The 19144-nt window shown below is 35.7% G+C and overlaps 1 protein-coding gene and 1 non-coding gene across 2 annotated transcripts; both read left to right on the top strand.

Moving 5' to 3' along the window:
• The first annotated feature begins 11929 nt into the window (after window positions 1-11929).
• LOC131170082 (small nucleolar RNA R71) lies at window positions 11930-12035 on the top strand. Its single transcript, XR_009141024.1, has one exon. It is a non-coding gene; the product is annotated as a small nucleolar RNA R71 (small nucleolar RNA).
• Window positions 12036-16952: 4917 nt separating this feature from the next.
• Window positions 16953-18867, top strand: LOC131183770 (linamarin synthase 2-like). The gene is made up of 2 exons (XM_058154337.1): window positions 16953-17534; window positions 17666-18867. The coding sequence occupies exons 1-2, from the start codon at window positions 17027-17029 to the stop codon at window positions 18601-18603; spliced, it is 1446 nt and encodes a 481-aa protein (XP_058010320.1). The 5' UTR covers window positions 16953-17026; the 3' UTR covers window positions 18604-18867.
• The last annotated feature ends 277 nt before the right edge of the window (window positions 18868-19144 follow it).

Raw genomic sequence — 19144 nt, 5'->3', positions numbered from 1 at the left:
TAGGGTTAGGAGGTTGCATTGACAATGGCGAGACCTCGAGAGGAGAAGCTGGAGGGGAATGAGGAGGCGACTCCATAGTTCCCGATGGTGAAGATGGAGAAGGTGAGGAAGAAAAGAAAAATGCAAGAAGAGATTAGGGTTAAGGCGGCGGAAATAAGCGTGGAGAAGAAGGGAAAGAGGTAATGTAAGGAGAAATGGAGGTGGAAGGACGGTCGTGAATAGAAGAGTCGGGAAGTGGAGGTGGGAAAATTGGTTGCCGAAAAGAAATTTGATTTGAACAGGGTTTGTGTAAAAACTGCATAAGTGAAAAGTGAGTTGTGCATAACCTATGCACTCTCTTATGCATGTTTAGATGGGTGATAAAAAGGTGTGAAAAACTGATTATGCAGGAGTGCATAGCTTATGCACTAACTTATGCAAGTTTCGGCTTATTTTGGACTTCAGAGAAGTAGCTCATGCAAAAGTGCATAAGTCATACACTGTCCTTATGCACTGTTCGGCAAGTTTTGACTTTCAAGGAGAGTGGTCATGCAGTTGTGCATAAGCTATGCACTCTGCTTATGCACTTTTCGGTGAGTTTTGGGATTCAGGGTTTTCGGTTATGCAGTAGTGCATAAGTTATGCACTCTCCTTATGCACCTCTCGGCAACTTTTGGATTTTGGGTTGGTGGTCATGCAGAAGTGCATAAGTTATGCACTCTGCTTATGCACCTCTCGGCAGGTTTTGGGTTTTTGGGGAGTGTGGTCATGCGGAAGTGCATAAGTCATGCACCTCCTTATGCAGGTCTCGGCAGAGAGAGAAAATGCAGGATTTGAAGTCATTCAGTTGTGCATAAGTCATGCACTCTCCTTATGCAAGGTTTGACAGATATGAAATTTGACAAAATGAGGTTATGCAGAATTGCATAGGCTATGCACTCTCCTTATGCACTTGCAATAAAGGTGAAAAATGGCAAGAATTGTGGTTATGCAGGATTGCATAAGCTATGCAGTTGCTTATGCACAATTCAACAAGATTGAGATTGCAATGGAAAATGATTTGCAAGTGTGAAAAATACCCTAGAATGAAGAAAGATAATTCCATGAAGCATAAACCATGAGAAATCTTCACCAAAAACACATCAATATATACAAAGTTCATCAAAATTTCATCACACATGCTTGTAAAAGTGAATCCTGCATAAAAGGCATTTGTGACCCATGCCATTTTGACTCAAATTCTGCAAATCAACATTTAGCACAATAAAAACTCAATAAAACCTGCATAAAGTTGCATTTATCTACAAATGATGAACTCCCCAAGTCATGCCAAGGAAATGCAGCATGTCCATCTTAAATCTCACACCCCAAATAAACTCAAAACTACAAAGATGACCCACTTACCACCATATTAACATTAAAAGCACATATACTTAAAAGTTACACACCCAACCTCACCAAGAACATAAGTAATCTGCAGACTTTCTTGCTGCAGAATTTCTTCTTCCTCTCTGCATAAACTAGGTAGCAGCTCCTGCACAGGTTATGTAGCAAAAACCAATCAGTTTTTGGGAGAGTTTGAAGGACAAAATTTTCAAGTTAAGAATCACTCCCCAGCAGTTCACCAACCTTTCTTCATTGAAATACATCTACAAGGGACAAAATTCAATAATGTCAAAAATTGAATTTGGGGAGATTCAAGATAAAAAAAAAACAGTAATGAAAGTAAAAGTAAATCAGCAAAAGCAAAATAAAAGGACTTGGGATGCCTCCCAAGAGGGCTAATTTATAGTCCTTAGCTGGACTTTTCATGTATTTCACTGAAAAGAGGTAAGGGATTGGAGAGCTTGTAACAGCTTGCTCCCTCTATTGGGTCTCCAGTTATGTAATGTTTTAATCTATGCCCATTGACCTTAAAATTCCCAGATTTTTCACTCCAAATTTCAATTGCTCCATAAGGGAAAACCTTAGAAACTCTATATGGACCAGTCCACCTTGATTTAAGTTTTCCAGGGAACAATTTCAATCTTGAGTTGAACAACAAAACTGAATCACCTTCTTTGAATTCCTTTTTCCTAAGATGATTATCATGCCAAACTTTGGTTCTTTCTTTGTAAATACGGGCACTTTCATAAGCATCCATCCTCAATTCTTCAAGCTCATTAAGTTGCAATAGTCTCTTTTCACCAGCTTGCTTGAGATCAAAATTCAAGGTCTGAATGGCCCAATATGCTCTATGTTCTAACTCCACAGGTAAATGACAAGACTTACCATACACCAACCTAAAGGGAGTAGTTCCTATAGGGGTTTTGTATGCAGTCCTATATGCCCATAAAGCATCATCTAGTTTGATAGACCAATCTTTCCGAGAATTGTCCACTGTTTTCTCCAAGATATGTTTGAGCTCTCTGTTAGAAACTTCAACTTGTTCTGAAGTTTGAGGGTGGTATGGGGTAGCTATCTTGTGCACTACACCATACTTCCTCATTAAGCTCTCAAATTGCTTATTACAAAAATGTGAACCACCATCACTAATTACAGCCCTAGGAGCTCCAAATCTACTCAAGACAAATTTTTTCAAGAATTTCACTACCACTCTAGCATCATTAGTTGGAGTTGCAATAGCTTCCACCCACTTTGACACACAGTCAACTCTAACTAGAATGTATTTATTACCAAATGAAGGAGGAAATGGCCCCATAAAATCTATTCCCCAGACATCAAATAATTCTACTTCAAGAATACCGTTTAGGGGCATTTGATCTCTTTTTGACAAATTTCCACTCCTTTGACATTTATCACATTCCAACACAAATTTCCTCACATCCTTAAAAAGATTTGGCCAAAAGAAACCAGCTTGCAAAATTTTACTAGCTGTTTTAGAGATTCCAAAATGTCCTCCATAATTAGAAGCATGGCAATGATGCATAATACTCTGTGTCTCCTCATCAGGAATACATCTTCTAATTAGACCATCACAACATATCCTAAAGAGTAAAGGATCATCCCATCTATAAAATTTTGCCTAATGTAAAAACTTTTTCTTTTGTTGCCATGTCATTCCTAGAGGTAAAACTCCACAAGATAGATAATTCACAAAGTCTGCATACCAAGGTAGTTTAGCAACAAGAGAGAAAAGTTGTTCATCCAAGAAAAACTCATCAATAGGGACTTCATCCATCTCTTCATCATCAAATTTCAGCCTACTCAGATTATCAGCTACTACATTTTCAGCTCCCTTCTTATCTCTAATCTCCAAATCAAACTCTTGTAGCATCAGAATCCACCTAATGAGCCTAGGTTTAGCCTTCTTTTTACGGAGTAAATACCTGATGGCTGCATGATCTGAAAATATAACTACCTTTGAGTCAATAATGTAAGGTCTGAACTTTTCTAATGCAAAAACAATTGCTAAAAATTCCTTTTCAGTTGTTGCATAATTTGTTTGAGCCTCATCCAGTGTTCTACTAGCATAATAAATAGCATAAGCCTTTTTGTCCTTTCTTTGACCAAGAACAGCTCTAATTGCATAGTTGCTAGCATCACATATAATTTCAAAAGGTAGGCTCCAATCAGGTGGTTACATGATCGGTGCAGTGATAAGAGCTTGCTTCAACCTACAAAAGGCATCCAAACACTCTTGGTCAAATACAAATGGTATGTCATTACTTAACAAATTAGACAAAGGTTTGGCTATTTTAGAAAAATCCTTGATAAAGCGTCTGTAGAACCTGGCATGTCCTAGAAAACTTCAAATTCCCTTGACATTGGTAGGAGGAGCCATCTTCTCTATCACTTCAACCTTGGCTTTATCAACCTCTATTCCTCTGTTAGATACCAAATGTCCAAGCACTATCCCTTCCTGAACCATAAAATGACACTTTTCCCAGTTTAACATAAGATCAGTATCTGCACATCGCTGCAAAACTTTAGAAAGGTTAGCCAAGCATATGTCAAATGAAGATCCATAAACAGAAAAGTCATCCATAAAAACCTCCATTATATCTTCAATGAAATCTGAGAAGATTGCCATCATGCACCTTTGAAAAGTGGATGGTGCATTACACAACCCAAATGGCATCCTCCTATAAGCAAAGGTTCCATATGGACAAGTGAAAGTGGTTTTCTCTTGATCATTTGGATGGATAGGGATTTAAAAAAAACCTGAGTATCCATCTAAATAACAAAAATAAGAATGCCTAGCCAGTCTTTCTAACATTTGATCAATGAAGGGAAGTGGAAAATGGTCTTTTCTAGTGGCAATGTTTAGTTTTCTGTAATCTATGCACATTCGCCAACTAGTTACCGTTCTGGTGGGAATTAATTCATTATTTTCATTTTTGACCACTGTCATTCCACCCTTTTTTGGGACAACATGTACTGGGCTCACCCAATCTTTATGCGAGATAGGGTATATGATCCCTGCATCAAGCAACTTCAAAATTTCCTTTTTAACAACTTCTTTCATATTTGGGTTCAACCTCCTCTGATGTTCAATAGATGGCTTACAGTTTTCTTCCAAAATAATTCTATGTATGCAAAAGTGTGGGCTTATTCCCTTAATGTCATCTATGGTATATCCTAAAACTTTCCCAAATTGTCTCAACACTCTTAACAACTTATCAGCCTCTAAGGTACTCAAGTTTACATTTACAATTACTGGATAAGTGTTATTAGTGCCAAGAAATTCATACCTGAGCTGAGAAGGAAGTTGCTTAAGTTCTACCTTAGGTGCATCTTCCTCCTTGAATGATGGTTGCTTATATTCTACTTTTTCCTTTTGTGTGAGTTGAAAAACTGGAGCAAAAATGAATGGTGGACTACCCTCTAAATGTTGAGCATATGCAGCCACATGAGGGTTGTCATAGTCTATGCCTCCTCCATGAACCAAGCAATTTTCAAGTGGATCTTCTGGATATTTCTTTCTGAAGTGTTCTTCAACCAGCTCATCAATAATATCAACTCTCAAGCAAGTATCAGCTTCAGAATGATGCTTCTTCATAGTGTTATTAATATTGAAAACCAATTGATCTTCACCAACTCTAAGAGTCAATTTTTCTCCCTTAACATTAATCAATGCTCCTGCTGTAGCTAGAAAGGGTCTTCCCAAGATAATTGGAATATTAGAATCCTCCTCCATGTCCAAGATGACAAAGTCAACAGGTATATAGAACTTCCCAACCTTCAGAGGCACATTCTCCAAAATCCCTTCAGGATACTTAATTGATCTGTCAGCTAACTGAAGAGAAATGTGGGTTGGCTTAAGATCTCCCATATTGAGCTTCTCATAGATGGAGAGGGGCATAAGGCTAACACTAACCCTAAATCACATAAAGCTTTTGTAGAACATGATTCCCCAATGTGGCATGGAATTGAAAAACTCCCTGGATCCTTGAGCTTTGGAGGAAGTTTCCTTTGGAGGATAGCACTACATTCTTCTGTCAAAGCTACAGTTTCATGGTCTTCAATTCTCCTCTTGTTTGAGAGAATTTCTTTCAAGAATTTTGCATAAGAGGGCATTTGTGAAAGAGCATCAATAAAAGGCACATTTATGTAAAGCTTCTTCAAAACCTCTAAGAACTTCCCAAATTGCTTATCAAGCTTGGCTTTTTGAAATCTTTGTGGAAAGGGAAGCTGTGGCTTGTAGGGCTCTGGAGGTATATACTTCTCTTCTTTCTCTTCAACCTCCTCTTTACCTTTATCTGCACTCTCTTGTTTTTCACTCTCATCAGTTTCTTTCTCATTTTCTCTCTTCTCACTATTTTCACTCTTCTCATTATTTACAACCTTCCCACTTCTTAAAGTAATAGCTTGACACTGCTCTCTTGGATTTTCTGGTTGACTTGGAAGTTTTCTAAAAGACTTGGTACTTGAGGAAGATGCTTGTTGTGCAATCTGATTTTCCAGCATTCTGTTATGTGTTTGCATCTGTTCTAGCCTTGCTTTCATCTCTCTCATCTCTTCATCATGCTTAGTTTGGTTAGCAAGAATCTGTTGCAATAAAGCTTCAGTAGTGGAACTTTGTTCTTGCTGTTTTGGTGGAGGATTCATATTTTTCTGCTGAAAATTAGGCAATGGTTGCCTATTTTGCTGATATGGAATTCCTTGTTGCTGTTGTGGTTGAAAATTCTGATTTTGGACTTGATTTTGCTGATTTCCCCATGAAAAGTTGGGATGATTCCTCCAAGTTGGATTATAAGTTTGAGAGTAAGGATTCCCCACTTGCTTATTTCCATAATTACCAACATATGCAGCTTGCTCTCCATAGTCTACTCCACAGCTGGTAGTTCCTTCTGCATAAGCCACTTGTTGTGAACTTCCAGATGATGATGTTGAACTAACCAACATACTCAAATCTTCCATCTTCTTAGCCAAGACATTTGTAAGTGCATCAAACTTTGCATTAATCATGTTGAATGGATCAAGATCATACATTCCAGCAGCTTGCCTCCTTTGAGTTGGAGCTGGTCCTCTTGGACTACTCCAAAAATGAGTATTCTTTGCAATTTTCTCCAGTAGCTCATAAGCTTCATCTTCATGCTTCATAATAAATTCTCCTCCTGTTTGAGCATCAATAATCCCTCTAATTGCTGGAGTAACATTTGTGTAAAAATTTTGATTTATCATCCATTTTGGAATGGCATGATGTGGGCATTGTCTCTCTAATTCCTTCCATCTCATCCATGATTCATAAAGAGTTTTATATTCTCTTGGTCTGAAAGCTATCATTTGATTCCTCAATTCTTGAGTTTTTCCAAGGGGAAAATATTGTGCAAGAAATGCATCAGTGAGCTGCTCCCAATTTGTAATGGAGTTGTGAGGTAAAGAATCAAACCAATCCAATGCTCTATCTTTCAAAGAGAATGGGAATAGCTTCAATCTTGCTGCATCATCAGATACTCCAGGTTGTTTTTGCATGTCACAGATCATAGCAAACTTCTTCAGATGTGTGTGTGGATTTTCAGAAGGATGTCCCCCGAATTGGGAATTTTGAATCATTTGAAGAACTCCAAAATCCATCTTGTAACTATTTGCATTAATTCTTGGTCTTGCTATGCTTTCCCTCAAGTCATCAAAACGAGGAAAAGCATGATCCATCATACTTCCCCTAGGCACATTAGCATTTATAATCTCTTCACCTTGGGCTGCATTTTCATTGTTTTGATCATTTCCAGCATTACCACCACCAATTCTAATTCTTTCATCAGCCATGTCTGCTTCTAATTCAGTTTCTCTCAATGCTTCTTTTCTTCTTCTGGTTTCTTTCTTGTTGGCTTTACAAAATTTCTCAATTTCAGGATTAAACAGTAAGGATGTGTCACTTGTGCTTCTAGCTCTTCTCATAAAAGATTAAAAATACCTGAAAAAGAACAAACAAACACAAAATGAAAAGATAACAAAAAATAAAACTATAAACAACTAAAATAATCAAGAATTCAATCTTAAACAAACAACTCCCCGGCAACGGCGCCAAAAACTTGATGTGGCCCAACCGCAAGTGCACGGGTCGTACTAGTAATATAGAAAAGATATCGTTCCCACGAGGAGTTGTGTTAATGATTGAATTTTTGATATAAAAAGTTGACTAAATTGAACTATTCTTGAAATTAAAGTAATAAATTGATGGGTATTTGAGTATGAAATCTATATGTGCAAAATTAATAATCTATCCAACAATGTATTAATTAAACTAAAATTGCATCAATTTGAAATAAGCAAGTTGAAATATGGCAAAATTAAAATGGCAAGCAATTAATTTTAATTAAAAATTAATAATTATGAAAAGGCGATTCCGGAGTTCGGGATTTCATATTCGAGCTATTTTGGGATTTTTAAATTGGTTATCCAATCTTGCGGAATTTACGGGTTTTAAGGAGATTAATTCTTAAATCCTTTGAATACCCTTTCAAGTGAGACAAAGAGTGCCTTAATCAATCTAATCCTACTTTCGTGGAGTTAGAGTTAATTAAGACCCATTAAGTTCTTTAATTAATCTGTGAATCCTCTTAATCCTTAGTCTATTTCTAGATCTAAGTTAATTAAGTCCAATTTCTTGATTATCTATCACAAGGCCTTCTCCTTTCGGTGCTTCAACCATGGATTAAGAACATCACTTAATGGGATCCTACACTAAGCATGTCATTAAGCACACAAAAAATGAATAAAACTCATTAAGACCACAAAATATGGATTACCCAATCAAAATCCACAAAATATCTCAAATATTACAACCCTTACTCCAGAATCTAAATAAAACTACTTACTACCCATAATGTTTACAAGAAATTCTTAGTTTGTATGGAAATAAAGCTTTAATCTAAGCTAGGAAACAATAAACTAAACACTAGAAATGTAGGAAGAATGTAAGAAAGGAAAGAAATCTGCAAATCTTGGTTGAAAATGTTGTGGAAGGTGAAAGTGACTCTTTAGCTGCTGCCTACACCTCTTCCTTTTTCTGCTCTCCTCCTTCTTGTTCTTTCTAAAATGGGAAATGGGATTATTTATAGCATTTTATGACATGGAGCCCTAAAATGGTGTGTTTGAGGAGGGATTTTCTAAGGGAATCTTCTGCTAGCTCATTAATGAACTCTTTATGGGACTGCATAAGTGGACTGCATAAGTCATGCAGTCCCTTATGCAGTTTTCGGTTGGCTTCTGGTTCACTTATGCGAAACTGCATGACTTGGTGCATAGGTTATGCACAATTCCGTGAAAGTGCATAAGGGAGGCATGAATGTGCATAAGCTATGCAGTCTCCTTATGCACATTTCGGCAGGTATTGAAACAGTGATTTTTCTCCTTATGCGGATCTGCATAGCTTATGCGGCAAGTTATGCGCAATTTTGTCAATGCATATTTCCACTTGAAAACTTGTTTTTGACATCTTTGGCTGTGGAAGTCACTCCTCAATGGTAAAATTTCTTTTCAGTCCTTCACAAATACCATTTTTCCTACAAAACAAAGTAAAAATTACAAATTAATCCAAAATTGACAATTATGAAAAACTAACTAAATAACTAATGAAATTAGCTAAAAATAACTAATAATAAAATAAAATGGCTATGAAATTAGACCTAAATGACTATGCAAAATGTATGCATCATCTAGACAAAGGCAATGCTATCTTAGAGAAATCCTTAATGAACCTGCGATAGAAACTTGCATGACCAAGAAAAGAGCGTACTTCCCTCACAGTTGTGGGGTAGGGTAAGTTCACAATTAGATCAATTTTAGATTATCCACCTCAATACCCCTATTAGAGACAACATGACCCAAAACAATCCCCTGTTCCACCATAAAATGACACTTCTCATAATTTAAAACAAGATTTTTCTCAATGCATATCTCAAGAACAGAAGTTAAATGATGTAAACATGCATCAAATGAATCACCATACACAGTAAAATCATCCATGAACACCTCAATGCAAGTATCAATATAATATGAAAATATGCTCATCATGCATCTCTGAAATGTGGAAGGTGCATTACAAAGCCCGAAGGGCATCCTTCTAAAAGCAAAAGTTCCAAAAGGGCAAGTGACGGTAGTCTTCTTTTAATCCTCCGGTGCAATCACAATTTGATTATATCCAGAAAAGCCATCGAGAAAATAGAAATAAGACTTACCTGCTAACTGCTCAAGCATCTGATCAATGATTGCAGTGGGAAGTAATCCTTCCTTGTTGTTGAATTCAACTTGTGGTAGTCTATGCACATTCGCCATCCACTCTGAATCCTTATTAGAACAAGTTCATTATCTTGATTTGCTACTACAGTGACTCCTAATTTTTTTGGCACTACTTGGACTGGACTTACCCATTTGCTGTCTGAAATTGGGTAAATAACTCCTGCATCTAGTAGCTTTAAAGTCTCTTTCTTCACAACCTCCATCATCTGTGGGTTCAACCTCCTTTGAGCTTCTCTACTCGGTTTAGCCTCATCCTCCAGTAAAATCCTGTGCATGCACACTGATGGACTTATACCTTTGATGTCAGCTATTGTCCATCCAATTACTTCCTTGTGTACTCTCAGAACCCTAATCAATCTGTTTTTTTTAATCTTTGTTAAATTACTTGAGATGATAATTGGAAGTGTCTCATTGTCTCCCAAGTAAACATACTTCAAATGCTCAGGTAAAAGCTTGAGTTCAAGAACTGGTGCTTGCAACATAGAAGGTAATAATTTTGTGTGAGATACAGGTAAGTCGATCTTTGATACTCCATACCTTTTTAGAATAGGAGGTAATGACTGCAATGCCATTACTGCCTCTTGAACCTCTACACTTAATGGTGGATTGGTACTGATTTCTTGAATTCCTTGACTAATCACCACTTCTAACTCATCCTCCATGCTTAACTCAAAAACATCCTACACAATTGTATCAACAATATCAATAGAAAAGACAGAATGATCATCAGTAAGATAATTCATGGCATCAAAGATATTAAATTTGAAAGTCTCTCCATCAAACTCCATAGTTAAGGTACCCTCATCCACATCAATTTTTGTCTTTGTAGTTTTTAGGAAAGGTCTTCCAAACAAAATCAAAGCTAACTTTGATGTGGGAACACTATCCTCCATATCCAGAATGTAAAAATCTGCAGGAAAAATTAATTCTCCAACCTGCACCAACACATCCTCAACTATGCACAATGGATAAGCATTAGAACGATCAGCTAACTGAATAATGACACTAGTTTCTTTCAAAGGACCCAAATTTAAAGTTTGAAAAACTGAATTTGACATAACATTAATAGATGCTCCTAAATCTACCATTGCACGTTCAAATTTAGAATCACCCATTCTGTAGGGAATAGAAAATGAACCTGGATCCTTACACTTGGGGGTAATTTTTGCTGAATTAATGCCGACACATTTTCCCCCACACTGATATTCTCATTATTCCTCAACTTGCGCTTTGCAGTGCATAATTCCTTAAGGAGTTTAACATACCTAAGAACTTATTTGATCGCATCCAGTAAAGGTATATTGACCTCTACCTTCCTGAAAGTCTCCAAAATTTCTTTCTCTTGTTCTTCTTTCTTCGTCTTAGCCAACCTACAGGGGAATGGAGGAAGAACATAATTATTAACCTTTTTCAAGTTAGGTTCAGTATTTACCTCAACTTCAGGAACTTCAGACTCTTTTTCTCCTTGCTTCTTCTTTTTCGTTGACTCATGTGGAGTCTGATTATCAACTTTTTTCCCACTCCGCAACAGTTTAGCACTCGGATTTTCTCTGGGGTTTATGACTGTTTGTGATGGAAGCTTTCCAGAACCTTGAGCTTCCAAATTACTCATAGATGAGGCTAACTGACCAATCTACCTCTCTATGTTTTGAATGCTATTTTTGGTCTCCTGTTAAAACTGTTGTGTATTGTTAGCCAAGGCCTTAACAATTTCATCAAGTGACATATCTTGATTTGAGGGATTTGGAGGTGGTTGATTCACTTGTGGTCTTTGCTGCTGGTATCGATTTGCACCGGTTGATTCCCATAACTTAGATTGGGATGATCTCGCCATCCTGGATTATAAGTATTCGAATAGGGATCATACCTGCGTTGTGGCTGTCCATAATGTCCTACTGCATTAGCATGTTGCATTGATTCATCCTCTTGTAATGCAGGATACATGTCAGTAGCATGACCTGAACCTGAACAAATTCCACATACCTTAACAGGTTACATATTCCCTATAACTAACTGCCTCACCAAAGAAGTTAAATTAGAAATCTGTTTCTCAAGGTTAGATGTACTTACCTCATTAACCTTCATAGGTGTGTGATCCATTCTCATTCCAAACTGCTGAGAATTTACTACCATGTTAGCAATCAACCTCCTTGCCTCTTCTTGTGTCTTATCAACCAAAGCTCCTCCACTAACAACATCTATCATACTACGGTCCATTGTTAGAAGTCTCTCATAGAAATACTAAATCAAAAGCTGCTCACTTATTTGATGATGAGGACAGCTTGCACACAGTTTCTTAAATCACTCCCAATATCATACAAGCTCTCTTCATTGTATTGTCGGATGTCTCAAATTTTTTTTCTTATATTGGCTGTACGGGAAGCAGGAAAATACTTCTCCAGAAATATCTGCTTCATCCTATTCCATGAGTTGACAGATCTGGAAGGAAGGTAATACAACCAATCCTTAGTTGTGTCTTCCAGTGAGAAAGGGAAAGCTCGAAGCTTGATTTGATCCACTGAAACTCCTTGAGGTTTCATGCTAGAACACACAACATGAAATTCCTTTAGATGCTTATGTGGATCCTCACCTGTAAGACCATGAAACTTAGGTAACAAATGGATTAGTCTAGATTTCAACTCAAAAGCAACATTTAAAGCAAGGTATTGAATACACAAAGGCTGTTGATTTAAATCAGGAGCAGCCAACTCTTTCAAAGTCCTAGCAGCCATGGTTTCGTTTTCAAAATTTGAATCTGAATCCGAACTTAACTACTTTGGAGATTGGACTCCTTCAGATGTACTCGAAATCTGTCTAGCTTGCTTAGCCAATTTTCTCAACTGTTTAGCTATTTTGTCTACTTCTGGATCAAAGATCAACTCACCAGATTGAGAAGTTCTTGTCATAAACAAAGAGAAATAAAAGTAAAAACAGAAAAATGCCTCAAAACCCTAGAAAACAATCAAATTTGGCCTCAAGAAGGTGGAGCTAGTGAATCCTATAGATTAATTGGTCTTGATCAAAGTGTCGTTTCCTTCAAAATAGATATGGGACGCCCTCCAAATTCAACAAAAAATCTGTCGATGAATAGTAACACCATAATTTTTTTCCAAAAACCTGAAAATAATAATACTTCACAAACAAAATTAATAACAAAATACCCTAATACTAAAAACATGAAATCCAATGAATTTCAATCCCTAGCAACGGCGCTAAAATTCTTGATGGTTGTCGAATCCACCAGAAATTTAATTAACTGAAATTACCAGTGGTGAAATATTTTCTACAATAAGTGGTAAGTCCAAGTCGAACCCTAGAGATTGAATTATTAAATTTCGTGCACTTGTGAATGGAAAAAGAAACAAAGGTTGGGGGGAGGGGGGGTTAATTCGCAATCCAAAGAAGAAATCAAAAATCAAAAATTAAGATCTAAAATTAAATAAGAAACTCTCAAATTAAACAAACTTTAGTTCAAGGTAATTCTCATTCCAATGCATTGATTTGATCATAAACAAAAGAAATACAATTATATCTTATTGAATACTTAACGTAGATTTACCAAATAGCGAGGTAAACCTCTGACCTCCCTATACTCATCAATTCGAGCCCAGTTCTCTTGTTGACTCTAATTATTAACTGAATTGGTATTAAACAATCCTCATCAAATTAATAACTGCTTTAAGAATAGGAAGTAGGTAAGCTGAACAACAATTTATGAAGCATAAATCGTTTAATTCACCCTATTATTTCCTTAGGTTATTATTGAAAACTGGGACCATAATCAATAAAACCTAATTACTACTCATGTTCAATCTTACACAACAATTACATATTATGAAGATGAACTAGCAATTGATCACATCAAACAATTAACTAATAGGCTTTTTTAGTAAATCATTTAATATATCAAAGACTATGAAATCAAAAAACAATAGATATTCAAAAAGACATAAATTAAATTAAGAACCTGATCTCACAAATCAAGCAAAAGAACTTGAATCCCTTGAACTGAATTAAAAACTTAGCCACTCATGTTCATGGCTTATAGAAAATTGAAGAAGAAATCTAAAAAAAAGAATGGAGAATGAAGGTGTTTTTGAGATCGAGAGGCTGCTGAATGGTTTTATGTCGGCTGCTGCCTCTTCTATTTATAATAAATGGTCTAGGATTAGGTTTTTAGAGTCTCTGTCAAAAACTGCAATAGGAGCAAAATCAGAAAACTGATTGTCGATGGATACACGGCCCATGTATCACTACACGGCCCATGTATCACTACACAGCCCAGGGCCGTGTAACTTACTGGAGCTGAATGGGTATGTCTTGCATTGGCACAGAAGGTTACACAGGTCTCTAGGATTTACACAGGTCAAGTTACACGGCCCGTGTACTTTGTTTCTTCCTCGGTTCTCTGGATTTCTTCTGGCATAATGTTACACAGGTCCATGGTTGTGCTTACACGACCCATGTACTTTGTATCAACAATGCTTCTCAATCCTTTGACCTTTTCAAGCTTCCTTCCACACTTCTATGCTCTGAAACTTTACCAAAACCCTGAAAAAATACAGCAAGAGTCAAATTAATGCAAATGCTAAAAATTTCTTCATTTAATATAATTATTCCAACAACTCTCTAAAAATATGCGTAATAGATAATTTTACTTTAATCAACTGAATTAGGCATAAAAATACCCTAGAAACACTAAATGTGATGGGAGTAAGATTAATAAATTATGCACTTATCAGAAAGAAAGATGAAAATGCAAAGAGGGGAGAGGGAAGAGTTGTCATCAGTAAAAAGCAATCATTCCATCGTATCTAATTTTGAGTTGAGAGAGTTTTTATGGTGAGAAAAATTTAGAGAGAGGAGTTTCCAGTTTAAAAAAATTATCATTATTAACACACTTTAAATTTTCATTAACAAGCACTAAATAAAAAAAATAAAAAGGATAAATAAAATTACTAAAAGAATAAAAACTTAAAAATGCTTTCATTTAAAATAATAGTATTTAAATATTAATTATGATATAACATAAAAATAAAAATAATGATGATTTACCTAAAATATTATCACTTGGCGCAGAGAAAGCTTCTTGGTCAATTTTGCAGTCAATTTTTAATTATTGCTTTGCATCCTTACGAAGTCGACCGCGGAATCCTCCCAGCATCATCGTCCTTGAAATCTCGATCCCAAATCTTTTAAAAAAGGCAAAAGTTTTATTTTAACCTTCCATTGTATTTGAATTGAGTACAACATAGTTTATTAACATATCGTATCATACTGTATTGTATTGTACTGTATGATTTTTATTGTTAATATGTTAGTAAAGATAGTATGGTACAGAATGATTTAATAACCTTTTCTTGTTTGGTTAGATTGTATAATATGGTATAATAAATATGAAGATTACTAAAATGTTCTTATTGTTGTTTTAAATATATAAAGAGTTATTTTGAACTTTACTTGCACTGCTTGAAAAATGATGAATTTTTTTCAGAACTAAAGAGTTCAATGTTGATTACCCAATTGACAAAATAGGTGAAATAACCTAGGTATACCAAATGAAATCACTCACTAACAAACAAGAAAATAGATTCTAAAGCTAGGTAATAAAAGAATTAGAAAACCAAACCCAACAATCAAACATAAATAAAAAAAAGGATAATTTCCAATAAAAACTCACATTTGTGATGAGTTTGGACTATACCTACACCCAAAATTGACGGCTAGAGCAAGAGTAGAGAGAGGTATTAAAGCGTAATTGCGGACTTACTAAAGCTTGAGAAGGGACTGTGGTGGACTTGTGATGTGAGAGACAATGGAGGATTGGTATATGTAATAGAATAAAAAATTTTTCTTCGAAGGGAGAGACTAGAGATGAGGGATAATGAATGTTTATAAATAAAAAGAATAGGATATAATTAGATTTTATAAATTGTGTAAGCATAGAATTGAAATGCAAAAATTTTAAACCATTTAAAACCACTGATTTAGTGGTTTTAAAATATGTGGTAAAATCATGATTAAGAAACTATCACTTTACAACCCAAAACCAACATTCTCTAGGAATAATCTTTACAAACAAGTAGCATTACTATATTGTACATTATGAAACCATGCGAAACCATCATCCAAACAAGGGGTTAAACTATGGGTTAATAATTATATAAGCCTTTAAAGCATTTCGATGAGCCCTTCAAGTTTTAAAAGTCTTTTAAATTTTAAAAAGAGATTAAATAAACTTTATTATTATTTTTGGGGACAAATAAATATTTTAATTTGCAATAATATCTAAAAAAGATTGAACTATAATTTGCTTCTAACATAAATCCAGTCAAAGCTGTGCACGAAAATCTTTTAGTCCATGGGATTGCGTATTTAATTTGCAACATCCTAGTAAGTATCTACTACATCCTGTAGCAAATTGAAAAATTGTTCTTTGCCGAATAATTCAAGAAACTTCTTTGTGAGTTCAAGAAACTTTTATAGATAAGCTTCTTGAATCTTTTTGTAAATAACAACTTATCAATTTGCTATAGGATATAACAGATTTTCATCAATATGTTGTAAATCAAAAGCGTAGAATTGATGATGAGGACCTTGTGCACTATAAAATTTTTGTGTACAGTTTTGGTTGGATTTATATTAGAGATAAATTATAACTTAATCTTTTCTACCTATTTTCACAAGGTTTTTTTTTTTTTTTGATAGCATCTATTTTTAAAAGCTAAAGGCTTATTTGTTCGCAAAATAATAAAATAACTTATTAGATATTTTTTAAAATTGAAAAGATTTATTTATTTTTTTAAAAAAGTTAAATAGCTTAATTAAATTTAAAAATACTTTAAAAATTTATGTAACTATTTAGCGTAACTTTTAAGAGTCTAAATAATGCTTTTGCCTAAGAAGAAAAATGTTCTGGCTTTGAGCTGGGTGAATCTTCCCGGCTCCGATACCCTGGAGTCTCCAACTGCCCACATGTTGACAAATACCTAGTACATGTTATGACCTGGATTTATATTGAGATGTAATTTTATCTATTCAAATTAATATAAATATTATAAATTTTATTTATTATGAAAAAGCTAGATTATACTAACTATATTTCATGTTTAATTTCTTTTTCGTTTTAAAATGGGATTACAAGCCTAAAAGCTGATTAAAAATAACTAAATAACATATAGTAGTTCTTTTGTGGCCGTTCTAATCAAAACCAAACAAATTAATAAAACAAATAAAAGCTGATGAAAATGATGAACACCTTTCCTATAAATACCACATCGAATATACGGAGAAATGCATACCATCAAGCAAACCTTCAAGTAGTTCTTGTAGTCTACTCGAGTTTCCTTGCTTTGATAAAATGGGTTCAATTGCATCCCCTAAACCTCATGCAGTTCTAGTCCCATACCCTGCACAAGGGCATGTGAGTCCCCTGATGCAGCTTGGGAAGCTTTTACACTCTCGTGGCTTTCACATCACTTTTGTCAATACTGAGCATAACCACAGACGCTTAATTCGTTCCAGAGGTCAGGAATTCATTAATGGCCTTCCAGATTTCAAGTTTGAAGCAATCCCAGATGGGTTGCCACCTACTGATCGTGATGCCACCCAACATGTTCCTTCGCTTTGTGATTCTACCAGAAAGAATTGCTTGGCTCCTTTCAAAGAGCTAATTGCCAAGCTAAAAGCTTCCACTGATGTGCCTCCAATTACTTGCATAATTTCAGATGGAGTCATGGCCTTTGCTATTGATGCTGCTCGACATTTTGGCATTCCAGAGTTCCAATTTTGGACTGCCTCAGCCGGAAGCTTCATGGCTTATCTACATTATGTTGAACTCGTCAGAAGGGGCATAGTCCCATTCAAAGGTTTTTTTTTTATTTTATTTTTTTTTTATTTTTTTTATTTTTTTTAACATTCCTTCTATCCTTTAGAGAAGAATTAATGATGAAACTCATCACAAATTAACATTTCTTGTATATATTAAATGTTGGATCAGATGAAAGTTTCATGCATGATGGCACTCTTAATCAACCAGTTGATTTCGTTCCGGGAATGCCTAACCTGAAACTGAGGGACATGCCTAGCTTTATCAGAGTCACTGATGTAAACGACATAATGTTCGATTTTTTGGGATCAGAAGCACATAGGAGTCTGAAAGCTGATGCAATCATTTTCAACACATTCGATGAGTTTGAACAAGAAGTGCTAGATGCCATTGCAGCCATGTACCCCAAGATTTACACTATAGGTCCATTTACCCTGCTTGAGAAGGGCATACCTGAGGGCAAGTCCAAGGCATTTAGATCAAGCTTATGGAAGGAGGATTTAAGCTGTCTGGAGTGGCTCGATAAAAGAAAGCCAGACTCAGTTGTGTATGTAAACTATGGCTGTGTTACTACAATAACAGACAAACAGCTTATAGAATTTGCCTGGGGTCTTGCAAATAGCAAGCATCCATTTTTATGGATTGTTAGGCCTGATATTGTGATGGGTGAATCCGCAGTCTTGCCTGAGGAATTTTACGAGGAAATCAAGGACAGAGGATTGCTGGTGAATTGGGTACCGCAAGATCGTGTTCTTCAACACCCATCAGTTGGTGTTTTCCTCTCACACTGTGGATGGAATTCTACCATGGAATGTGTTTCTGGCGGTAAGCCTCTCATCTGCTGGCCTTTCTTTGCTGAGCAACAAACAAATTGCAAATATGCATGTGACGTGTGGAAGACTGGCATGGAGCTTAGTACTGACTTAACCAGAGATGAACTTGTGGGTATCATCAAGGAAGTGATGGAAACTGAGAATGGAAAAGGAATGAAGGGAAATGCTATGGAATGGAGAAAGAAAGCAGAAGCAGCCACCAGTGTTGGAGGAGTATCTTACAATAACTTCGACAGATTCATTAAGGAGGCCATCCTTCAAGAGAAGCCTGAGTAATAATACTAGTGCTTGTGGAACCCAGTTGCTACCTTCGTAAGATACTAAGATAAAATAAGCCATTGGCATTGCTTGCTCCTGCTAGGGAAAAATTAATATTATTTAGGAATTGTCTTAATTAATTCCAATATATGTATGTTTTTGCAGAAAAGTAATGCGAGTGAGAGTTGGAGACAACCAGTGGGAATTGTGAGTGCTCCACTCGATTATATTCATGATATCGTATCTTATTAATTAATAAAATTTTTGTTTATGCTTGTGTAATTGAGTTCTTCATCATCTTGGATTGGTGGTCATGTCATATATCGATTTGGGATAAAAGTAATATATTCTTGTAAAATTTTGAATGTTTTTCATCTTTTAGCTAATTTTTAAGGAAGTGAATTAGACTTTACCCATTCCCTTAAGATGGTTAGTTTAACACATCCATTTTTCTCTTAAGAGTCATATACTTAGAGTCTGCAGGCTCTTTCTTTAATCGCACAAAATTCAGCAACCAATAGTGCTTCCGATGGCAAGGATATGATGAAAAATGGAAAAT

Source organism: Hevea brasiliensis, chromosome 10 (assembly GCF_030052815.1).
Source record: "Hevea brasiliensis isolate MT/VB/25A 57/8 chromosome 10, ASM3005281v1, whole genome shotgun sequence".
Lineage (NCBI taxonomy): Eukaryota > Viridiplantae > Streptophyta > Magnoliopsida > Malpighiales > Euphorbiaceae > Hevea > Hevea brasiliensis.
This window is presented reverse-complemented; position numbering and strand designations above follow the sequence as displayed.